General features: G+C 38.3%; 1 protein-coding gene across 6 annotated transcripts in view; it reads right to left on the bottom strand.

The window, feature by feature from the left end:
* Positions 1–26,425, bottom strand: part of SLC39A12 (solute carrier family 39 member 12) — a 131,590-nt gene that overhangs the window by 83,487 nt on the left and 21,678 nt on the right. For all 6 annotated transcript variants that reach the window (XM_060192239.1, XM_060192236.1, XM_060192238.1 and 3 more), the window contains 4 exons: positions 16,567–16,739; positions 10,037–10,208; positions 5,938–6,110; positions 1,245–1,397 (listed from right to left, as the gene is read on the bottom strand). In XM_060192239.1, coding sequence (XP_060048222.1) covers positions 1,245–1,397; positions 5,938–6,110; positions 10,037–10,208; positions 16,567–16,739 — 671 coding nt within the window. The remainder of the gene's footprint in view (positions 1–1,244; positions 1,398–5,937; positions 6,111–10,036; positions 10,209–16,566; positions 16,740–26,425) is intronic.

The raw sequence follows: 26,425 nt of genomic DNA, 5'->3' as shown, positions 1-26,425 counted from the left end.
ACTCAGCTATTTGAAGAAGACTAGCTTTGAAATAAGCACAGCCTAGAATGTTCCCAGCTATGACTATGGACTGTGAGCTGACAGGGACTCAGAGGCTGTATAGGCATCGGTGGTAAACATGAATGGATATGGGCCCTGGGTTAGATCATTGTGGTAAATAGTTAATTACATGTATATGTCTTCTTTAAGTTTGTAAGCAACTCTTCACCCTAATTCTGCTTCATAGTTCTACTCTCAACATTGACACCATCTTCTCAGACAATATTTCTGGTCCACCCCCATGTTAGCTATCAAGCTCAAGCAAAGATTATTAAGACATTATTAAGGCTCCTAGGAACTTTCCTAAAATAAACTTTCTAGCTTCCTTCCATTCTAAGATCTCTATTCTCATTTGCTTTATTCCTACTTCATGGTTCCTGTTTATTAAACGCTTTGTTCTGTTTTCCATCTTACTGCATTTCAGCCACCAAGTTGCAGATACTACTTTGATTCCATCCTGACTTCCTTGGGTAGATGACCTCACAAATGCTTACCAGAACCTTACTTCTCCAGAGCCCTACCCCACTAGGGAAAGACAGAAACAGGCTGGGGGTAGGGATCAACCTGCCAACACCCATGTCCAGTGGAGAAGCAATTACAGAAATCAGAATTCCCACCTTTTGCACTCCAAAAGAATTTTGGTTCATACTCCAAGAGGGATAAACAGTAGGGTAGTTTCCAATGGAGGGGATGGGACATATAACTCTGATGGTGGGAACTGTATGGAATTACATCCCTAGTACACATATACCTTTTGCAATCTTGTAAATCAATATTAAATCAGTAATAAAAAATAAAACATTAAAATTGTATTTGCTTATTTATGCAGTTTTCTTAAGAAACACATTCAAGCCTCTGATTAGTAGTGATTTTATGGGGTTCCCTTCATTCCCAGACATGAAATAGTCTCCTGTTTGAATCTGCCAGTCAGGATGATCATTATATTGTGGAAATCAGAGCCCCGTCTCTTACACAGACAATTTCATATAGATGACAATTATTTCTGGAATAAATACTTTTGAGCTAAAAGGTGAATACTATGAAAATTTAAGGGCAGGAGACATAGCATAAAGGTTAAGCAAATAGAATCTCATGCCTAGAGGCTCCCAGGTCCCAGGTTTAATCCCTTCACCACCATGGGCCAGAGCTAAGAAGTGCTCTGGAAACAAGCAAACAAAACCATTAAATAAAATTTTAAACTATACCTCAGCGTGTGGTGATACAAGAAGAAGAAAACATTTTTCTATTAAGAAAAATCCATAAATTCCTCCAATTAATCCCAAGAGTTTCCAAATGTGGTTTTTATTTTCATGGAAGTGTTCAAACTCTGAAGCCTCTTGCTTATGTAAACCAAGAATCTTTAAAAAGAGAGAAAGTCATAGGAAATAACTTTCAGTGACTTAAATATTAGTTAGCAGATTCAGCACTGAGAATACTTAATTAACACTCTGGAAAGCCCCATGACAATTCCCAGAATTATTCAAAGTCCAGCTTACTTCTAGATTTGTTAATATTTCTACTGCTTGATATAATCAGGGTCAGTGAAAATGAGTGAAGGAGAAAATAAAGAAGTCCTTTGAATAACTTTTAAGTTTATTTCAGTTCATGGCCTAAAATTTCATAAAATCTCAGCCTTCAGTTGATATTTCCCCAGGAGTTCAAGCCTTCTCTGTTTGCACAGCAAGACTTTATAACACATCAGTGTATTTTATACCCAGAACAAATATAAGGGTACATTTCATCTGGGGCTTATACTCCCAACATCCCATTGCAATTAAAGTAAACACATAATAAATGTTCAGACAAGTGAGAATTCTACCAGAAGACTTTTTACATGGAGTGCATGTTTGTAGGCCCAACAATATAATCAGCAATCTGAGACACAAAAGGATACAAGGAGACAATTGGGAATATCCCTCTAGTTGGCTCATCCTATTGGTTGGCCTCATGATTTCTTATAAATCTTTAAATCATGTAACATATTCTCCTCCCCTGGAGAAGACAGTTCTTGAAATAACTATTTTCTAATACATTTTAAAAAGGGAAAACGTGTATATATTGCATGTTTTTATAAATATGTCCATATGTATATGTAGCCATATGCTTCTGTGTATGCACATCTGTACACAGGTGCATGTATCTGAGTATATGCTCACATCTCTACAGTGACTCAACAGATATAACTAAGATCCAATACATCTTAGCTACTTCTTTTATTTTTTTTTTTGGGGGGGGGTGAAAACATTAAAGGATCTCCATTTGACACTTGTAACAGCACTATTTCATAGAATAAAGAATTCTGTAATAGCATACAACGAAACAGAAGAGATCCCCACAATCTCAGAATAAAATGTAGTTTTTAAGTTGAAAAAACATAGCTGGGAAAAGAGAGAGAAAGAAACAATGCCAATGATCTTTCTCTGTTTCTGTGTTCTTTGTGCATGAACAATGTCTTACAATCAGGAACCAATGATGTTGCAGCTCTTAACTGAACATTATAGCATCTTTCTTCCACTTCCCAATAACTTTTGTTCTAGTCTCTTTTCTCAAGTGAAATAAAATACCTTCTTAATTTCATAAAGTCCAGTTAATCTACAAGTTCTCCTGTATCCCATGACTCTGCAGAATCAGCTGACTATCCTATTCACCCCTCAAAGTTCACTTTGCTTCCTTGAACTGTGTACCCCTTCCCCCAGTGGTCGGGTGTGAGGACAGTGTCAGGTTGCCTTATGATTCTTTTGCTGTTTCCCAGGATACTGGACAAGGAACAGTCTTAAAAACACTGCAGTGACCTAGAAAAAGGCCTTAGCCATTGCCACAAGCCAATAAGCCCTGAAATGTTTCCAGAAAATTAGATTACAAGGGAAATTAAAATTAATAATGGCTTGTTTCATTTCTCCAATGCTCACTTTGTGATTTTCGGCACATCTAATAATCATTGAGCCTCTAAGCAACAAGAGTGACCCTGCAGGAAACTGTCAGAGGCTTGTGGAAAATTTTTACATCTCAGGCTTTGCAAGAGAGAGAATGATTTGTCTGCCATTATTATCCATCACAAGAGATTTCAAAGGGAAAAGATAACCTCAGTCAAAGACTCTTTTGCCTGATCCCTTCATCTCAGGTACCTGAGTTTTGTTTTCTGACAAATGTCTTAAAAACTCCTATGAAGCTTCCTGGTGCTGACATTTTTCTTAAGGGAAATCCAGGCTTTATTAGTCAGGAAAGAATGAGATTTTATTGGTGGGGGGGTACTAAAGTAACAGTGATTTCAGTGATTTATAACATTATATAGATTTCAGGTGTATAATCTTCAGTAAATACTCCACTGTTTTTGTCACCAGAAGTTTCCAGCCTTTACCACACTGCTTCCTGATTTCCCCATTTCCTTGGGGAAATGGGGAAATCAAAATAATGAGGCCATTATTTTGTTCTTCTAGTCTAAAAGTTTGCCTTTTTTATTTAGTCCATTCATTTCATTTGTTTATCTACTACACATAAGTGAAATCATACAGGTTTGTCTTTGATGTATCTCACTAAACGTAATACTCTCTAGGTCCTTCAATGTTGTTACAAATAGAAGGGCCTCATTTTTATAGCTGAGTATAATTCCATGGTGTAGATAAAACACATCTTTACCCATTTAGCCTCTGAGGGATACTTAGGCTGATTCCAATTCTTGGCTATTATAAACAGTGTTGCAATAACCATGGGGGTATAGACCTTCTTTTGCATTAGAGTTTGCATATTCTTTGGATTAAACACTCAGAAGTGGGATAGCTCAATCATATAGTATTTCTATTCTCAAGCTTTTTAAAATTTTTTTCCTTTTAAAATTTCTTTGTTGGGGGATTAATATTTCACAATCAACAGTAAATACAGTAGTTTGTACAGGCATAACATTTCTCAGTTTCCCACATAACAAGACAACCCCCACTAGGTCCTCTGCCATTATGTTCCAGGACCCGACCCCCAACCCCGGCACCCCAGAGTCTTAATTTGGTGCAATACACCAACTATTCTCAACTTTTTGAGAACTCTCCATACTATTTTCCACAATGGTTGTACCAACAATATATACTGTTGGTGAAAAATGAAGAGAGGTGGGGCCGGGTGATGGTACACCTGTTTGAGTGCACATATTACAGTGCACAAGGACCCAGGTTCCAGTTCCTGGTCTCCACCTGCAGGGGGAAAGCTTTGTGAGTGGTAAAGCAGGTTTGCAGGTATCTCTCTGTCTCCCTCTCTATCTCCCCTCCTCCTCTCAATTTCTGGCTGTCTCTATCCAATAAATAAATAAAGATAATAAAAAATATTTTAAAATGAGGAGAGTTGAATGATGGAACTACAGGTGTGAGCTAGGTCAAGGGGATGAACAAGAAATAATGAGCCATTCAGGAACTACCTTCCCCAGGAAACTATGGCACCCTTTAGGTTCACAGGGAGAAGAAGGCAATATTTTTCTAGAAGATCAGTATGAGGGGGATCTGTAGAATTGCAGGAAACTAGCAGCCACTAGAGCAAACATCCCAGCCAGGAGGCAATGAGGAAGAAACATACTCCTGGCACTCTCTCCTCCTACATTTTTTGGGGGGTGGGGGTTGGGGAGGTGTTTGGCTTTGGTTTTGGTGCCTCTGGGAATTGAGGAGAACCAGCCAATCTTCTGGGGCAGAAGTGGGAACAAAGAAAGGCAGAGGACCTGGTAAGGGTTGAGAGCAAGTGACCAGGGAAATAGCTCAACTGGTAGAGCACAAGTGAAATTTCTGTGTTCTACCAAATGAGAGTTACGTGGCTGATGTTCCTGGTTCCATCCCCAGCCCACATCCCAGGGCTACATGTGGCTGAGTGGTGCTGTGACTTTTTCTCTCTGCTTCTGTCTCTCTCAAGTAAAATTATCTCACATGGAGTAAGTAAAAATAAAACTTTGAAGTTTTTTTTTCTTTGTTACCACCAGGATTTCACCACTCTAGGCTGGCTTTTCCAAAGAGAGACATAGTTAGAGAGATAAAGGGAAAGACACCACAGTACCAAAAACTTCCCCAGTGCAGCAGGGGCTGGATTCAAACCCAGACTGTGCACATGGCAAAGCTGATGCCCACCCACCCCACTCCAAACTCTCTTACTAGGCCCCCAAATATATATATATATATATATATATATATATATATATATATATAGTTTCAGTTACATTTATTTTATGTTCAGTTTATTCCAGGGCCATAAGTTTTTGTTTCTTTAGTTTCTTCTGGGATATCTTTTTCTTCTGTGCAACCTCTTCCTCCGGTTTAGGGACAATCTGCTCTTTTTCAGTGAGGATCATCTCAATGTGGCAGGGAGTTTAAAGGCCATGATTTTATAGTTCATTTATTTTCATGTAAAATTACTATGTAATTTCCAGATTCTCTTAGCAAAAATCTACATATCATTATCATTTTTTTGGTTTTTTATTTCAAAAGGGGGGGCTGACAGGAGATAGTTCAGCTAGTAGGGCATGTGAATTAACATTCACAAAGCTTTGGGTTCGAAACCCAGCATCACATCAGAGCTTCAGAGACACCAAGGGAAATTCCAAAGTGTAGTAATGTTCTGGTGTTTTTATTTTCCCTTTTGTCTCTCCATCTCTGTCTTTTTATAGGGAATAAGAAAAATATAAATATCAGCCTGGGGTGGTGGAATTATGCATGTAAGAGATCCTAGCACAGGGGAAAACACATGAAGAACTTACTGGTTGATCATCTCTTTTCTCCTAGAAGTGATCTGAGAAAATCATACTTATTTCCAAGAAAAACTTGGGCCATTAGCTTTACTCTTACTAGACACTGTGCAGTTTTACATAAATGCTTCCAGTGTTTCACCACAAAGAACAGAGGCATTCCTCTGAGATAGGAAGTCAGACTTTACCTGAGGGATGAGGTGAAGGAGAGCATCCCCAGAAAGTGTCCCTACGGCGAGGCCCACAAACAGCTGTAAGATAAGCCTGTAGTTCTCCTCACAGCTGTGGAAAAGGATGAGTGTGGTCCCGAGCATGGAGCCCATCGTGAGCAAAATCACGGCCACTGTGCTATAGCCGTATTCTGGATTAAAAAGAGAGTGCAAGAGTAGTCAGAGTGTATTGCTTTCTCTTGGGCCTTAGGGAAATGCCCCCAAACTCTGTCTACTAATGCAGCTGGCTTATTCTCTTAGTCTTACGTTGAGCAAAATAATTTTTTCTTCAGTTTCATATTGGTGTTATAGTGGTTTATAGTGTTCTGTAAGTTTCAAATATATGAGGGCATTATCACTTAATTCTGACAGATATTGCACCATGATCACCACCAAAAGTTATTGTGCCTCCATCCATCACTATAAAATTAATCCCCTTTACTTGTTTCACCTGACCCAAATCCACTCTCCCCTAATCACTGCCAGTCTGTTCTCTGAATCTGAGAGGTTTCATTTGTTTTATTTGTTCCTCTGCTTATATTTCACATATGAGTGAAAACATATTTGTATTTCTCTATATGACTAATTTCACTTGGCACAATGTCCTTAGCATCCATTCATGTCACTGCAAATGTCAAGATTTCATCTTTCTCTATTCATTATCTGAGAGGCACTTAGATTGTATCCATCTCTTGGCAATTGTAAATAATGCTGTGATGAACAGAGGGGTACATGTATCTTTTCTCATTCGTGTTTTTTATTCTTCAAGTCAACACCTAGAATTGAGATGACTACATCATATGTTTAGTTCTAGACTTCATTTCTTGAGAAATCTCTATACTACCTCCCATAGTAACTGCCCCATTTACATTTCCACCATTTGTGAATAGGGTTCCCTTTTCTTTATGTCCTCACCAACAATATTTCTGGCCTACTTGGTACTAACTATTAAAGCAGATATTTCATTGTGATTTTGATTTGCATTTTCTAATAAGTCACTATCATATATTGGTAGATTCTTCCAGGTCCTCCATGTACATAATCACATTTTCTGAAAATTATTGTGTTTTTTTTCTTTTTTTTTCTTTTTTATTGGATAGGAAAGAGAGAAATTGATAGGGGAGGGAGAGATAGAGTGGGAGTGAGAAAGAGACACCTGCAGACCTGCTTCACTGCTTGTGAAGTGCCCCCAACCCCCGCAGATGGGGAGCTGGGGCTCAAATACAGGTTCTTTTTTTTTTTTTTTCTCCTCCAGGGTTATTGCTGGACTCGGTGCCTGCACCATGAATCCACCGCTCCTGGAGGCCATTTTTCCCCCTTTTTGTTGCCCTAGTTGTTGCAGCCTCGTTGCGGTTATTATTGCCATTGTTGACGTTGCTTTGTTGTTGGATAGGACAGAGAGAAATGGAGAGAGGAGGGGAAAACAGAGAGAGAGGGGGAGAGAAAGATAGACACCTGCAGACCCGCTTCACCGCCTGTGAAGCGACTCCCCTGCAGGTGGGGAGCCAGGGGCTCGAACCGGGATCCTTACGCCGGTCCCTGCACTTTGCGCCACGAGCGCTTAACCCACTGCGCCACCGCCCGACCCCCCAAATCCAGGTTCTTGCATATTGTAATGTGTACACTTAACCAGGTGTGCCACTGCCAAATGATTCTATTTTATTTCAGTATCTACTATCATGACTTGAACTGTCAAAAACAATGCTGAACATAACTGGTTAGTAAGTATCTTTGATTCATTCCTGATCTCAGGAGAAACTGGGAAAAAATTGTCTTTTTTTTTTTCAGGAAAAAGCAAAAAGTATTTTATCAGATAGCTGTTTTGTAAATGTTGTCCTCTACAAATAGACTATATGTGGGAATGTCATTCTTCTCATCTAATATATAAACTAGAGCAAAAAGTATTTTATCAGATAGCTCTTTTGTAAATGTCCTCTACAAATAGACTATATGTGGGAATGTCATTCTTCTCGTCTAATATATAAACTAAAGACATTTGGAGTTTAACATGCACAACTGAATACATAATAAAGGTCAAGGCTGTCATATATTTCTTCCTCCTTCTCCTTCTCCTCCTCTTCCTCCTCTTCCTCTTTCTCCACCTCTTTCTTCTTTTCCCAGGGCACTGCTCAGTTCTAGCATGTGGTAGTTCTGGGGACTGAACCTGGGCATGCAAGTCTGTTGTACTACCAATAGTGCTGTCTCCCTTACCAAAGTTGCTACATTTTTATGGGAACTGCAAAAAACTAACAAATGCCAAGAATAGATTAGGGTCTGAAATACACAAACCAAAGGACAAAATTCCATGGTCTCCCTTCCTTCTTCTACTTCTCTCCTCTTTGTTCTGTAGGCAGCTACAACATAATGCTGGAGGAGAATGGACACGTCACAACATTTCCAGGTCCTCTGTAAGTCAGAAAACGCTAACTTACCCACAGCTGCCTACAAAAATGCTATGGCATTTTGATTGGAATGAGTCAGTGGACTCACAGATGTTCTCTATACAAACCTTTCCCGTCATTTCCACACGAATTCCTATAATTAAATTTGAAGCCACTCCTGAGAAGTTACTTTGAATAGGTCTGAAACTTGATCTATATATGACTATAACAACCTTTCCTGGAAACTCAATTGAAGGTGACTCTTGGGGTTGAGATTCAGAATACTGAAGGCTATTTTCTTACTAAGTCTCCCCTTGTAAGATGTACCTTATATTTCTATAATTGCAAATGTTCTAAACAAACCTTCTCTGGTAGTTGCATAATGCCGCATTATAAATTGAGGATGATTATGGTTTCTAAGCTCTTTACTGAGTACAGCATGTTTTGATTATTTCAGTAAGACTATTCCCTAGAAAATTATAGAAGTTAATTTTTAGATATTTATTTGTTTATTTGATAGGACAGAGAGACACTGAAAAGGGAAGGGAAAATAGAGAGGGAGAAAAAAAGAGAGACATCTGCAGCCCTGCTTCACCACTCAGAAAGCTTCCCCCCTGCAGGTGGGGACTGGTAGCTTGAGCCCAGGTCTTAGTAGTCAACCTGGAGTTCCACTGCCCAGCCCCTTAGAAGTTAATATTTTAAAGACATAAAAATTCCATCCCCCTCCCCAAAATCTTAGTTTAAGGTCCTATTTTTGAGTGTTCTATATATTTCAAACAGCACAGTGACTGGGGGCATTTAAGCACACTCATGGGAGCTTCTAGGCGTCAATGGTTTGTCCTCATTTTTTTTCCCAAACCACCACTGACCAGCAGGCATTGAATTATTTAGCTGCTCACTTCTCATGTAACCTTTTCTCACCTGCCCCTGTGAATGTGGAGTCTGAGATACTTAGGGCTACCATGCTTTGGCTCATATAAAATCTCCCAGTGGTCACTTGATGCTGCAGAATCCACTATGAGTTAAGAGTGACTGAACAGTTCATCTATGATGGGCATTGCAGGCTATTTCAAAGAGAAAGAAGCATTTCTCAACAACAAAATAAAGCCTTCCGATCAATGGCAACATTTAAAATATTAATTTAATTATAATTATAGTGAAAAGTGCTAATTGCCACATTTTAATTTCTTATGCAGTGGCAAAGAATGAACTCACACATAAATGACACCAGAGCCCTGCCCCACCAGGGAAAGAGAGAGACAGGCTGGGAACATGGATCAACCTGTTAACGCTCATGTTCAGGGGGGAAGCAATTACAGAAGCCAGACCTTCCATTTTCTGTACCCCATAATGACCCTGGGTCCATACTCCCAGAGGGCTAAAGAATAGGAAAGCTATCAGGGGAGGAGATGGGATATGGAGCTCTGGTGGTGAGAATTGTACCCCTCTTATCCTATAGTCTTGTCAGTGTTTCCATTTTATAAATAAATACATTAAAATAAAAAAATTAAAAGGCCAAAATATATAGAAAAAAAAGAATAATCTCTCACTCATACCATCCTTATGTGGACTAAGTGACTGTGTAGATGTAAAGTGCTCAGAACAGTGACTGTCCTGTAGCAGACATTCTTTGCTATCCTATGCACAGTGATATGATTAATATATACATTGTGTAACTTCACCAACCCAGAACTTACTCTCCAGGGTGCTGGGTGGCAGTTTTGCCTGTTGGTCCTGGGGTAGGTGACAAGGGCAGCTGAGCAGCTGCTGGATGATGGCTGGACTCATTTGCTTAAAGTCTTCCTTAGAAATGGGCGAGAGGCTATTCTGCAGATATATCTCCACCAGCTGCTTAGCAGAGAAACATGTCTGCATGGGGGGAAAACATGATTATTAATCTCAGCAGTGGCTCAAATTCACCATCAATCACCCTGCTAGGAATCAAAACTAAGAAGAACGACTAAACACATTTGAAACCATCATGACATGTAATTCCCTTCAGTCTTCTGCCCAAAGATATATTCCCCAGATTATTTTAAATCTCTGACCATAAATCACCATATCTCATTTTCAATTTGTATATTGGTTAATATTGCAGAGTTTTTTATTTCCTGAAAAGACAGGCTACATTTTACAATGTGTTAAATAGTGTTCTAGCCAGTAGACTAAAACAAAACACCTTAATGTTGCTGTTGATTCTCAGTGGGGAGAGCTGTGTACCAGCAAGTCTAAGACTTCATATGGTAACAAAAGTTGTACAGTAATAAGGCCTTTCATATGCTCTGATTTTATGTCTGCATAGGAAACCTGTATTTCCAAAAACAGTAGAAGAAATTTTGACATTTAAAAAATGAATGGTATGTCATCTAACTGGTGCAGAAATGATGACTGATACCACCACTCCTGTTAGTTCACATCCCTTTCTCTGCAAAAACACTGGAAATCACCATTACTACCTTCTGGTTACTTATTCCTTTCTAAATCTTAGCATTTTTTTTTCATATTATATAAGCATCATGTATGGAGTAAGAAATATAAACTACTGGGGCTGGGCAGTAGCTCACCCAAGGCCCCACTTGTAGGGGGGAAGCTTCTTCCCTAACCCCTCTCAATTTCTCTCTATCCTATCTAATAAAAAAGAAAGGAAAAATGGCCATCAGCATTGGTGGATTTGTCATGCAGGTACTGAGTCCCAGTGATAACACTGGTGGCAATAAAAATTAAAAAGGAAAATTTTAGTGGTTGGGGAGGTGGCGCAGTGGTAAAGCTTTGGATTCTCAAGCATGAGGTCCCGAGTTCGATCCCCAGCAGCATATGTACCAGAGTGATGTCTGGTTCTTTCTCTCTCCTCCTATCTTTCTCATAAATAAATAAAATCTTTAAAAAAATTTAAAAAAATTTTTAAATTATAAACCACAAACTCCAACAGATCTTTCAAAAATTGCTTCAAGGGGATAGGTGGTGACCCTCCAGGTAGAGTACCCATGTTACTATGTGTGAGTACCTGGGTTTGAGTCCTGCTCCATATCCACCCTTGTCACTACATAGGAGTACTGGCAGTGGGAAAGCTTCACAGGTCATGGAGTAGTGCAGTGGTAACTCTCTCTCTATATATATATATCTCTTCTCACTCTCTCTTTGTCCTTTATCCTCTATCAAATAAGCAATTTCTTCAAAGAATTTGTCTATTTTAGAAAGGTTAAGGCTTGACATTTTGTATTTTAAAATTACCTCTAAAATATTTACTATATGAATGAGAGTGGTATATGATTTCACTAGACAAAATGAATAACTTCTATTGAAATAAGACCCTACTGCAATGTCTTTGTGATGTTTAGTTGCAATAAGTAAGGTATTTTCAAAAAGAGGATATGAATTAGATTTCTTTCTTTTTTTCTTCCTTTCTTTCTTTCTTTCTTTCTTTCTTCCTTTCTTCCTTCCTCTTTCTTTTTTGCCTCCAGAGTTATCGCTGGGCTCAGTGCCTGCACTATGAATCCACTGCTCCTGGAGGCCATTTTTTCCATTTTGTTGCCCTTGCTGTCATTGTTGTCATTGCTGTTACTGTTGCATAGGACAGAGAGAAATTGAGAGAGGAGGGTAAGACAGAGAGGGGGAAAGACAGACACCTGCAGACCTGCTTCACCAATTGTGAAGCGACCCTCCTGTAGGTGGGAAACTGGAGGCTCGAACCAGGATTATTGTGCTTTGACCGTGTGCGCTTAACCCACTGTGCTACCACCTGCCCCCTTAATGAGATTTCTCTGACTTGTCATGATATAGGATAGGGAAATTTCTTTCTTTTTAATTCACTTATTGGTGGATTAATGTTTTCCAGTTGACAGTAAATACAATAGTTTGTACATGTATAACATTTCTCAACCCCCATGTTCCAGGATCTGAACTCTCCCCCACACCTACCTCAATGTCTTTTACTTTCATGCAATACATCAAGGATGGGGGAGATTTCTAACACATATACAGTGCTTATTAGAAAAAAATAATGACATATTTTCTGGTGGGAGGGCCTCAAAAATCCCTTTGGATGATTTTTTTTTATTTTAATTTTTTTTGCCTCCAAGGTTATGACTGGGGCTCAGTGCCAGCAATATGAATCCATTGCTCCTGGAAGCTATTTTTCTCATTTTGTTGCTCTTGTTGTTGTGGTTGTTATTGTTATTGTTGTTACAGCTGTTGTTGTTGTTGGATAAGACAAAGAGAAATTGAGAGAGGAGGGGAAGACAGAGAGGAGGAGAGAAAGACAGACAACTGTCGACCTGCTTCACCACTTGTGAAGTGATCCCCCTGCAGGTGGGGAGTTGGGAGCTTGAACCGGGATCCTCACACCGGTCCTTGTGCTTTGCACCATGTGAGCTTAACCCACTGCACTACCACCCAACCTCCTGGATGATATTTTAGAGTAAAACGTTTTATCTTAATTAGGAAATATTTGGTTGAGTGCAACAAAACCCACTCAAACCAACAGAAACCAAGAGGAAATTGTACTGTAGACATAAAAGATCTTCAAGACTGGAAGGATTACCACATCTCAAAGGAAACTCAACTCAGAGTTGGAAAATCAGATCCAAAGGTTTTTTTCCTTTTTCTCTTTGGGGCCACACATTGCTTACATTCAGTTTCACTCTACATATATTGATTTCTTTTCAATCTTGTCTTCTCTCTTTTAGTAAACATACAGCCATAGAAATTCACAGCCCAAAGTGACTTTTTGGCCAAGAATCCTAGACTGGACTGAGTGTGCAGATGCTGATAGAGAGCTGCTTGGTTCAGCAGTGCCAAGGAGATTCTCTTAGGTCACATGTCAATTTGATTCAATGTTTTTTTTTTTTTTTTTGCACAAAAGATGGGTGGATTTGTGTTATTCTGATATGGCTCTCAGGTTCACCACAGTGGGTAGAGAAGACATTTCTTAGAAAAGGACTCCAAAAAGTTTCTACTACAAAAAGCAACAATACATAGAAAGATGTGTGTGTGTGTGCGTGTGCGTGTGCGTGTGCGTGTGCGTGTGCGTGTGCGTGTGCGTGTGCGTGTGTTATCAGGGCTACAGACAGACTATGACCCACATAGTCAACGACTGCCACCTCTCCAGATTCAAAGGAGGTCTCGAAACTTTACATCAGGCTCAACCTGACGCTGTTGACTGGCTACGGAAGAAGGGCAAACGCTAGAAGAAGAAGAACTACTCAGCTCTGTCTTGTGATGGTGCAGAGGATTGAATCTGGGACTTTAAAGCCTCAGGCAAGAGAATCTCTTTGCATAACCATTATGCTATCTCCCCCTCCCAGAAAGCTACATTTGTTATTTTTCCCCCTTATCAAAATAATTTGTGCCAAAAACAATATTCTCTTTTGCACTATTTGATATTCATAAATACTATTATATTGTCATTTAAGAAGATGACAACCAAAAGGAGAAATCTAGCAATAGCAACAAAATTATGATGCTGAATCCCTCAAAATAAATATCAGAAAATTCCTGCTTGATAAGTAAGACTAGAGAGACAAATGTGCACATAATGTCATGCACTTTTCCTAGTTCACTGTCAAGAAACTGGATAGTTTCTAGTTCTACAAGAAGTTAGTGTGATATGTGCTATTATGTGCTTTTGTGTCCTTGATTTTTGCCTACTGTTCCTGTGCTATTTAGCTCATTGTTGTCTGGAATTTCTTTTGAAACCATGAATACAAATGTCCTTCAAGGTGACTCACTGTGTTTTATGAAATTTTGAATATAAAAGAGTTTAAGAAAGTATAAAATAGAAAGTTTATATTACCCAGTCACTAACCTGTAAAATATCTATTTATTTACTAAAAATTCATTGTATGTGTTTGCATGCAGGGATTTCACCAGCCTTTGAGGGAAATGAGGGAAATTTGCAAATATATTCTAAAACTGATTTTTTTCTAACTTTTAGTATGGAAGATTTGTTTATAAACAGCTGTACTTCAGAGAATTTATGACTAAGTAGCTTCTACAGAAGGAGTTAGTTGAGGTTTATTTGCCTTCAACAAGCATTGTCTCAGTCATATCCACAGCATCCTCAGTCCAGGTCTTTTAGCTCAGGGTCCCATCAAGAGTCACCAGGTAAGTGACATGTTGGGGCAGAGAAGAACCATGAAGAGACTGCTTTGTTTATTTTGCATAGTTAACATGAAAGTAGCATTAGAAGAGGGATTGCCATCACTGGTAGTCCCTATATATTAAGACATCACCTTTGGTCTTTCTACAAATAGTATCTCCATCAGAGAAATGATTTTCCTGCCTTTGAGCTGGCTCTGAAAACACATTTGTGGAAACTTCACCAAAAAAAAGATATTAACATAGGTGGCACTCTTCACCTTCAGGTTAATACAGTAAACCTTACTTGGGAAGACTCAGCTGTCATAGTTGTCTTTTATCTATGGTAAAAGTAACAAAAATAATTAACTCTTTAATATGTAGTAGAAAAATATATACTATTCAATCAAGTATTCACCACTTAAGGAATTTAAGTGTAATGGGAATATATAGAGAATTTTGCTCTTTTAGGACATAGATGGTGCTCAAAAATACTATTGTTCCTCTAAGACATAAATAACAGAAGTAGGTGGTCTTTTGTTTGTTTTTATTATTATTATTTTTTACCAGAGTACAGCTCCGTTTTGGCTTATGATGGTGTCAGGGATCAAACCTGGGACATTTGTTTCCCCAGGCATGAAAGTCTGTTGCATGATAGCTGGTGCTATCTTTTTAACCCCCAGGAAATTTTATTTCTTTGTGTAGACATTTCTCAAACAACTTCCCATTTGCTAAGAGAACAGAATATGCCATCAACCAGCTTAGGTATATATTCTTAGTTTCTATGTGCTCAAGCCACATCTCTAAGATAAAGTAATACATCCTAATCTCATAAAGCTGTTGTGAAGGTTAAATGAAGTCATGCATTTGAAATAATGCAGTGTCCACCACGTAGTGCATGCTCAGTAACTAGTGATTCATTCTCAGGAAATAGCTACTTCTTACAGTTTCCAATGAAAAGCATAAGGAAAGGGTTCTGTTGTAAACATTTGAAAAATTCTGGACTCAGAGATTAGAGACATTTACTTACTAAATGACTTCCCCAGACACCCTGAGGTGCTCCAGCATAAGGCATACCTCTAGGTTTCCCCAATTTTCTTGACCAGAGCGCTCTCTTCAAGGAATGTCAAGGAACTCTCTTCAAGGTAGACAAGTGAGTATACCTCAGAGCTTAACTTCAGGGCATAAGGATCAAGGACATATTTACAGGCTCGTGCACCTCCTTTTTTCAAAAATACCTGGCCTACCATACACTTATTTCTCATTTTCTCATAGCCCTAAGTAGTGTCTTTGTCACTGAATCTAAATTTAAAGTAATTCATTCATGGGATCCAGGCAGTGGTACACCCACCAGGTTAAGCACATACATTATAGTTTGCAAAGAGGCAGGTTCAAGCCCCCATTCAGGGGGTATACTTTATGAAAGATGAAGCAGTATTGCAGGTGTCTCTATTCTTCTCTTCTTCTCTTCCCCTCCCTGATTAATTTCTCTCTGTCTCTATCCAATAATAAGTAAAAATATATTTTAAAAATAAATTCATTCATTGGTATAAGTATTTATGCAATGACTATGCACTCCCACTGCATAGGAGCTTGTATTTATTTTTTCTTCAGAGCAACTTTCCTAGTGCCCAGAATGGTGACCAAGAGATAATGAATGCTTCATAGATATGTATAGAATTATTTTCCAGGTAGTCACTATAGGCCTAAGGAGGAAAGAATGACAGGTGCCATATATATATATATATATTATAAATTATATGTTGTGTCTTGTTTATATATGCAGAAATTCACTTGAAAAAAAATTACTAGTCTGTGGAAATAGATTTTTTAAGTGTAAGAACATATGTTTGTGTCTTTAAATTTTCCTTCTTTTTAAATTTGTGGCTATCACCAGGGGTTCTACCCTTCAGGCTGGCTTATTCATATAGGACAAGAGAAAGCATGAGTGAGGGAGAGACACCACAGCACCGAAGCTCTCCCATGATGCAGCTCTCCACACACATGTAGTGTACAGGGGGCTCAAACTTAGGTCATGTGCTTGGCAATTTATCTGGTCTCACAGTAACTTTCCTCTAAGTTTTCTACAAATCTTATACAACTTTCAGAGCAGGTTTAAGGAGTGATGGTGTAAAGAGAATAATGAGCTTACCTGATGCCAGGAATTTGTGCCACTATCTGACACTGTGTCCATGAATTCAGCTCGATTAGGGTAGCCCTTATCATGAATGCTAATGTTGCTTTGCTTCCTCTGAAGTTGGTGGATATTATACTTCCTAATACAGGAATTTCTGGTCCAGAGAGTATGAAGAAGTAGTTCTAGTTCTAGAAAATTCACACAAAATGTGCTGTCACATGAAATAATGGCTGGTAGATGTCAGAATAACCACAATTTCACATAACCAAGATATCGATATTTTACTAAGTAAATGTGGTTCTACTGAAAACCCAAGATTTTGTACTGAGTAAGAATAAAGAATATTTACACTTCACATAGATATTGATTCTTGGGGCCAAGTGATGGTGCACTCAGTTGAGTGTCCATATTACCATGAGCAAGCACTCAGGGTCAAGCCGCTGACCCCCACCTTCAATAGGAGAAGCTTCATGAGTGGTGAAGCAGTGCTGCAGGTATCTCTCTTTCCCTCTGCCTCTCCATCTCCACCTTTCTTCTCAGTCTCTCTCTCTCTCTCTGCCCATTAAATGGAGAAATAAGTAAAATATTTTTTTCTTTTTTTTTTTAAATATTTATTTTATTTATTTATTCCCTTTTGTTGCCCTTGTTGTTTTATTGTTGTAGTTATTATTGTTGTTGTCGTTGTTGGATAGGACAGAGAGAAATGGAGAGAGGAGGGGAAGACAGAGAGGAGGAGAGAAAGATAGACACCTGCAGACCTGCTTCACCGCCTGTGAAGCAACTCCCTTGCAGGTGGGGAGCCGGGGTTTGAACCGGGATCCTTATGCCGGTCCTTGTGCTTTGCGCCACCTGCGCTTAACCCGCTGTGCTACAGCCTGACTCCCCTAAGAAAATATTTTTTAAAATAGATATCGACCAGTCAACGCCCATGTTCAGCGGGGAAGCAATTACAGAAGCCAGACCTTCTAACCTTCTGCAACCCTCAACGACCCTGGGTCCATGCTCCCAGAGGGCTAGAGAATGGGAAAGCTGCCATGGGAGGGGGTGGGTTATGGGGATTGGGTAGTGGGAATTGTGTGGAGTTGTACCCCTCCTACCTTATGTTTTTGTTCACTAATCCTTTCTTAAATAAAAAATTTTTTAAAAAAATAGATATTGACTCTTTAACAAGATCTTGGCTACACTTTGGGGATGAGCCAATCCAAAGTAGTGACATTATATCAAAGTGCTGAAAGAAAACGCCATCAGCTCACCAGAATTTTAAAGATTATTCAGAAAATGGGAGAGGAAATCATTCTCAGATAAGCAATGCATGTATGAAGTTGTTGATAATAGAACTGCCTTTATAAGAAATACTGAATGTAACCTTTTAGACTGAAAAACAAACCAAATGGTAAATTAAGTCAATAGGGAGAACTGAAGAGCACTGGAAATGTAAATATGTGAGTTTCTATAAAAGAATGTAAGTTAATTTCCCTTCTAAACTCAATAAGGAAAACATACAGAATTTTTCTACAAAGTCAGAAATAGGACAATGATTCAGATCAGCCTCAATTTTTATGTATCATTGAACAATGAAATTAGATTTCAAATGCAAATACAAACATCAGAATGAATAAGAAAATAAGAAGAGGCAGCACTATATATATTTGGATATAATTGTACCTGAAATTTGAAAGATTTCTCATGGGTCAAGTTCTAAATTTAATCCACAAAAGTAAGTAATCCTTAAATCTGTAAATAGTTGGAAGATGTAGTAAGAGATAGACCCCATTTCAGATAAACAAAACCAAAGTTGAATGTCTAGTATAAATGTAACAGAAAATGTCTTAAAATAATTTGAAGATAATAGCAAAAAAAAAAAAACATGTAGACATGAACAATAGAAAGACATATGTCCGTAAGTGTAAAAATGTAACATCTTATAAATGTGATTTCTCCTAAGATGCTATGTATGCATCTTTTGCGACTGCAAAAAAAAAAAAAATCACAGATTTTTAGTAGTTCTTGACATTTTGAGTTAAGAAGCCAAATAAGCCAGGAAGATGCTGAAAATAAATATGATGAAGAAGGTTAACATCAAAATATGAATAAAAATGACTATAAGTAAGATAGTTGTTACTGGCATATGAATAGAAGCAAGCCAATAGGACAGAATAGAAAACAGAAATATATCTGACATTTTTATCACTGTATTATACAAAAGTAGCATCTCACTCTTCAATGGGAGGCTGGGTCAACCTATTCTGCCACTTGAGGAAGCCTGGTCCGGAAATGAGTGCAGCCTAGACTGTTCCTAGCTTCACACATGGTTATATGGAATGTGAGCTCAGACCAACAAGGATGCAAAGGTTACATACACAGGCTCCTGTGCTAAATATGAATAGACATGGGCCTTAGGTCAAATCAATAGGGTTTATAGTTAACGGTATTTATATACTTTCCTTATATTTGGGAGCTACTCTCTGCCCTGATCCAGCTTTCTAGTCCTATTCCCAACTCTGACATTGTCTCCCCAGACAATAGTTATAGCCCACCTGCACATTAGTGGTTGAACTCAGGTAAAAATTAGTGAAGTCATGGGTCCCTTGGAATAAACCTAAAATAGACTTCCTAGCTTCTTCCAACATGAAGACCCAAACTCTCATCTGTTATACTCTTATCTTTAGATTCCTGACTATTAAACAATTTGTTCTGCTTTACATCTTAATGTTTTTCAGCCATCAAGTTGCAGATGCTACTATGATACCATCCTGACTTCCCTGGGCAGACAACCTTACCACCATATCCCGCAACCTCATTTCCCCAGAGCCCTATCCCACTAGAGAAAGATATAAACAGGATGAGCGTATAAATTGACCTGCCAACATCCATTCCCAGTGGAGAAACAACTACAGAAACCAGACCTTCCATCTTCTGTACCCCACAAAGATCTTTGGTCCTACTCCCAGAGAGATAAAGAACAGGGAAACTTCCAATGGAGGGGATGGGATATGGAACTCTGGTGGTGGGAATTATATGGAATTACACCTCTGTTCTTTTATAATCTTGTTAAATCATTAAATCTCTAATAATTTTTTAAGTAGCATCTCAATTCAGTACCTTAACCCAAATAATAATAAGTACATTTTAAATAAGAGGTAGAAAGAACACTGAATAGTTACATAGATACAGGGTGGGGTATATAGTATAATGATTATGCAAAGAGACTCTCTTATCTGCGGCTCCAAAGTCCAGGTTTAATCCCCAGCACCATCATATGCCAGGTCTGAGCAGTGCTCTGGTAAAAAATAAAATAATAATAAAGATAATAAAAATACACTGGTTCCTTTCCTTACACTACACATCAAATATTAACTGTAAATGAATAAAAAAAAAATTACAACACAGAAGAACTAGAAGAAAACACAGCTTGATTCCTTCTATAACCTGGGAATTTAGAAAACCTTAACTGACTCACAATCCAAAAGTTGCTTCTCTCTCTTTTCCCTCTCCTTTTCTTTTTCTCACCCACCATCTGGAAAAATAAATAAAAATAGTCCATTATGGAGCAAGGTAATCATGCAGATGTAAAACCCTGGAAATAAAACAAGTAAATGTTTTATTTTTTATTGATTTAATAATGATAGATAAGATAAGGTAAGGTAAGATAAGATAAGATAGGATAAGAGAGGTACAATTCCACACACACACACAAGAGCACCTTCCAGTAGAGGGGATGGGATACAGAACTCTAGTGGTGGAAATTATATGGAATTGTACCCCTCTTATCCCACAACCTTGTCGATCATTATTAAATCACTAATTAAAAAAGGAAAAAATAAGTAAATGTTTTAAAATTTTTTGTCAAGATGAAATAGATGCCAACTTGACTAAGACTTCACTAGTCAGAGAGAAGACAAGCTAAGCACCAGTTCCCACAATAATTACAACAGATTGAGAAATGAAATCATAATGATCGAAAAAGAAAATATCATTGTTATTCTTGGACAAATATGAGACAAATGTGTTATTATTTTGAAAAGTAGTAAATTGCATAATCAAGAGTTTGTTGTTTTCTTTATAAATCTCCATAAAGTGAAATTAAAACAAGAAGGAAGATTTCTTATTATAGCACTATTACCCTAATAAATGCAGGAGAAAATCTGAAGTTCATTGTGTAAGCCCTGAATAGTTGATGAGTCTAGGCAACACTTATCAGATCAGCAGCTAAAATGTCTCAAAGTAAGAGAAAAGACACCATGTTGTGTCTCCAGATGGAATATACCAACTATGAGACACATCTCATAACAAACAACTTAAAGCCAACAGATGACAAGCAACATGGAACATAGTGCAGGGAAACAAATGTTAAATGCAATCAGAAAAATCCAGAAGGGATAACACAATCCCTTTTCACTCCCAACCAAAAAGAAACTTTGCAACAAAATAGAGAAAAGGGGGGTAGATGGTTCTGAGGAGGAGGGAATAAAAGCACAACAATTTGCATTTTGTGTGCTTCAATCCTGAGTGTGTAAAAGAATGAAAGTATTTTAATCTGGAAAATGTGAACATTGATGAAATTTTTATGATGTCAAAGAGTCATTAATAATTTGCTAGTTATGTAGTTGGTAATAACAAAAATGCTTGACTTGAAAAAACTGTCTTTTAGAAATATTTGGGGTTCCCAGAAGATGGCAGACTGAGAAGCTGAGCTCTGACCACATCTTCTGGAAACAGTAGGATTTTCTGCCTTTAGTAGGCCAGTCAATAAGGGGTCCTAGCAGTGACACCAAGGAGGTGACTATAACTTAATTTGGGTTAAGAAATAGAGTAGAAAAAAAGGGGGAAATTTTTTTTCCATTTAATTATAAAGCACACTTCCTCCCTCTCCCTATCCCCCCCATAACCAGTCCCTGGGGACCAGCTCCTAGCAGGCTCCCCTGCTGACTTCTGTCTTTACCAAATTCCTGTCCCATCAGGGAGTATGATTCATTCTAAGTCTATACCCTTCTGAAACCTCTGGCCTTTTTTTTCTTTCTAAGTAGCCAACCCCCCCACCTCACCCCGCATAGCTAATTAAATAATTAAAAATAAAGAAATAAAATCTTTCCTTTCACCACTCTTTTATGACTGTTCTTTTTCTTATCTTTTTCTTTTTTTTCTCTCTTATTTTTTCTTCTTTTTCTTATTCTTGTCATCCTTTCTTCCTTAATCCTACAGCTTCCAAAGCCACAGGCCCCAGCCCCCACACCACCAAACAATGTGCTTTTTTGAATTCACTGATACACATTTGGGAATTATATTGGGGAAGAATCCTGACTCAGTGTGGACTCTCACTGCGAGTGTCTCTGCTCAACTTCCCTTCCTCCTTTAGCCACCCCTAGAATATACAGTGGATAGTAGATTTGCATAACTGTCTATTTCAGCCATCCTTGTCTAGTCCTGAGGGGTTTTTTTTCTTTTCACTGCTCTTTAATTACAGCTCTTTTTCTTCTCTTTTCCCTTTTCTCTCATTTGTCTCTTTTTTCTTTTTTTTTATATTGCCATACACTTCTTCCTTCCTTCTGCTTTGCCTTTCTGAATTTGTGAATTATTTTGGGGAAGAAATCTGACTCAGAGTGGACTCTCTATGTGTGTATCTCTGCTCTAGTTCCCTTTCCCCTCTTGTTACCCCTAGAATATACAGTGGATAGTAGTGGATACATTAAGCACCTACTGAAAGAATTTCAAAAATACATCAATAGTAATATAATAATAGTGGAAGACTTCAATACCCCACTCTCACACTTAGACAGATCAACAAAGCAGAGAACCAATAAAGATACAAGAGAATTGAATGAAGAGATTGACAGACTAGACCCCTTGGACACTTTCAGAGTCCTTCACCCCAGAAAACTGGAATACACCTTCTTTTCAAATCCACATAACACATACTCAAGGATAGATCACATGTTAGGCCACAAAGACAGCATCAATAAATTCAAGAGCATTGAAATCATCCCAAGTATCTTCTCAGACCACAGTGGAGTAAAACTAACATTTAACAACAAACAGAAAATTATTAAAAGTCACAGAATTTGGAAACTAAACAACATACTGCTTAAGAACCACTGGGTCAGAGATTCACTGAAGCAGGAAATTCAAATGTTCCTGGAAACAAATGAAAATGAAGACACAACCTATCAAAATATTTGGGACACAGCTAAAGCAGTACTGAGAGGGAAACTTATAGCCATACAATCACATATTAAACATCAAGAAGAAGCTCAAATGAATGACCTTACTGCACACCTCAAGGCCTTAGAGGAAGAGGAACAAAGGAACCCTAAAGCAAGCAGAAGGACAGAAATCACTAAAGTTAGAGCAGAAATAAACAACATCGAAAATAAAAGAACCATACAAAAGATCAATGAAGCCAAATGTTGGTTCTTTGAAAGATTAAACAAAATTGACAAACCCCTAGCCAGACTCACCAAACAAAAAAGAGAGAAGACTCAAATTAATAGAATTGTAAACGATGGAGGAGATATCACAACTGACACCACAGAAATCCAGAGAATCCTGCGAAACATCTATAAAGAACTATATGCCACCAAGCTAGAGAATCTGGAAGAAATGGAAGAATTCCTAGAAGCATATGCCTTTCCAAAACTGAACCAAGAAGAACTACAAAATCTAAATGCACCAATCACAGACAAAGAAATTGAAACTGTTATTAAAAACCTCCCCAACAGCAAAAGTTCTGGACCAGATGGCTTCACAAACGAATTCTACAAAACTTTCAGGAAACAGTTAGTACCCATACTTCTTAAGCTTTTCCATAAGATTGAAGAAACAGGAATACTCCCTTCCACCTTCTATAAAGCCAGCATCACCCTGATACCAAAAGCTGATAGGGACAGAACAAAAAAGGAAAACTACAGACCAATATCTCTGATGAACATAGATGCCAAAATATTAAACAAGATCTTGGCCAACCGGATACAGCAACAAATCAAAAATATTGTTCATCATGACCAAGTGGGATTCATCCCAGGAATGCAAGGCTGGTTCAACATCCGTAAGTCAATCAATGTCATTCACCACATCAATAAAAGCAAAGCCAAAAACCACATGATTATCTCAATAGATGCAGAGAAAGCCTTTGCCAAAATCCAACACCCATTCATACTCAAAACTCTACAAAAAATGGGAATAGATGGGTAATTCCTCAAGATAGTGGAAACTATATATAGCAAACCTACAGGCAACATCATACTCAATGGACAGAAGCTGAAAGCATTCCCCCTCAGATAGGGGACTAGACAGGGCTGTCCACTATCACCGCTACTCTTCAACATAGTATTGGAAGTTCTTGCCATAGCAATCAGGCAAGAGAAAGAAATCAAAGGAATACAGATTGGAAGGGAAGAAGTCAAGCTCTCACTATTTGCAGATGATATGATAGTATACATAGAAAAACCTAAAGAATCCAGTAGAAAATTACTGGAAGTTATTAGGCAATATAGCAAGGTATCAGGCTACAAAATCAATGTACAAAAATCAGTGGCATTTCTTTATACAAACACTAAATCTGAAGAAGAAGACATCCAGAAATCACTCCCGTTAACTGTTTCAGCAAAATCAATCAAATACCTAGGAATAAAGTTAACCAAAGAAGTAAAAGACTTATATACTGAAAACTATGAGTTGCTACTCAAGGAAATAGAAACTGATACCAAGAAATGGAAAGATATCCCATGCTCATGGATTGGAAGAATAAATATCATCAAAAGGAATATTCTCCCCAGAGCCATATACAAATTTAATGCAATACCCATCAAAGTTCCACCAAGCTTCTTTAAGAGAATAGAACAAACACTACAATCATTTATCTGGAACCTGAAAACACCTAGAATTGCCAAGACCATCTTAAGGAAAAGAAACAGAAATGGAGGCATCACACTCCTAGACCTTAAACTATATTATAAAGCCATCATCATCAAAACAGCATGGTACTGGAACAAAAATAGGCACACAGACCAGTGGAACAGAATTGAAAGCCCAGAAATAAATCCCCACACCTACGGACATCTAATCTTTGATAAGGGGGCCCAAAGGATTAAATGGAAAAAGGAGGCTCTCTTCAATAAATGGTGCTGGGAAAACTGGGTTGAAACATGCAGAAGAATGAAATTGAACCACTTTATCTCACCAGAAACAAAAATCAACTCCAAATGGATCAAAGACCTAGATGTCAGACCAGAAACAATCAAATACTTAGAGGAAAACATTGGTAAAACACTTTCCCACCTACACCTCAAGGACATCTTTGATGAATCAAACCCAATTGCAAGGAAGACTAAAGCAGAAACAAACCAATGGGACTACATCAAATTGAAAAGCTTCTGCACATCCAAAGAAACTATTAAACAAACAGAGAGACCCCTCACAGAATGGGAGAAGATCTTCACATGCCAGACATCAGACAAGAAACTAATCACCAAAATATAGAAAGAGCTCAGCAAACTTAGCACCAAAAAAGCAAATGACCCCATCCAAAAATGGGCAGAGGATATGAACAAAACATTCACTACAGAGGAGATCCAAAAGGCTAACAAACATATGAAAAACTGCTCTAGGTCACTGATTGTCAGAGAAATGCAAATTAAGACAACACTAAGATACTACCTCACTCCTGTAAGAATGGCATCCATCAAAAAGGACAGCAGCAACAAATGCTGGAGAGGTTGTGGGGACAGAGGAACCCTTTTACATTGCTGGTGGGAATGTAAATTGGTACAGCCTCTGTAGAGAGCAGTCTGGAAAACTCTCAGAAGGCTAGACATGGACCTTCCATATGATCTAGTAATTCCTCTCCTGGGGTTATACCCCAAGGATTCCATAACACCCAACCAAAAAGAGGTGTGTACTCCTATGTTCATAGCAGCACAATTCATAATAGCTAAAACCTGGAAGCAGCCCAGGTGCCCAACAACAGATGAGTGGCTGAGAAAGCTGTGGTATATATATACAATGGAATACTATGCAGCTATCAAGAACAATGAACCCACCTTCTTTGACCCATCTTGGACAGAGCTAGAAGGAATTATATTAAGTGAGCTAAGTCAGAAAGATAAAGATGAGTATGGGATGATCCCACTCATCAACAGAAGTTAACTAAGAAGATCTGAAAGGGAAACTAAAAGCAGGACCTGACCAAATTGTAAGTAGGGCATCAAAGTAAAAACCCAGTGGTGAGGGGTAGACATGCAGCTTCCTGGGACAGTGGGGGGTGGTAGTGGGTGGGAGGGATGGGTCACAGTCTGTTGGTGGTGGGAATGGTGTTTATGTACACTCCTAGTAAAATGTAGTCATATACATCACTAGTTAATTAATATGAGAGGGGGGAAATTAATTGTATGTCTCGAAGTTTTTCAAAACACAAACTGAATCTTTTCAATATGTAGGCTTTGTAATTGATATGCAGACTCTCTCAAAAGCCTAGACCAAGTAGATCAGAAGCAACCAATAGCACAACTATATACAAGATACTGGGTACTGTACAGCAAACCGTAACAAAAGGACTTTTCAAAGCTAACCCAATTACCAAATAATGTGATGATAACATTAACTATCGATTGTCTTTTGGAACCCTAAGACAGCAGGAACCTCACATCTCCACTATAGAGCCTCTACTTCCCCCAGTCCTGGAACCCTTAGATAGGGCCCACTTTCCCGTATGCCTCCTCCAATCCATATCAAATAATATTGCATCTGCCGATCACAACCTAACCAACACAACGATTTCCACCTCAACATGCTTCACTTCAGACTGTGTCCAGAGACTACACGTGTGGAATGACAACCCTTCAACTTCATTACTCGGGTGAGACCTTTCCTTTCATAGTAC

Source organism: Erinaceus europaeus, chromosome 6 (assembly GCF_950295315.1).
Source record: "Erinaceus europaeus chromosome 6, mEriEur2.1, whole genome shotgun sequence".
In the NCBI taxonomy this organism is placed as follows: domain Eukaryota; kingdom Metazoa; phylum Chordata; class Mammalia; order Eulipotyphla; family Erinaceidae; genus Erinaceus; species Erinaceus europaeus.
This window is presented reverse-complemented; position numbering and strand designations above follow the sequence as displayed.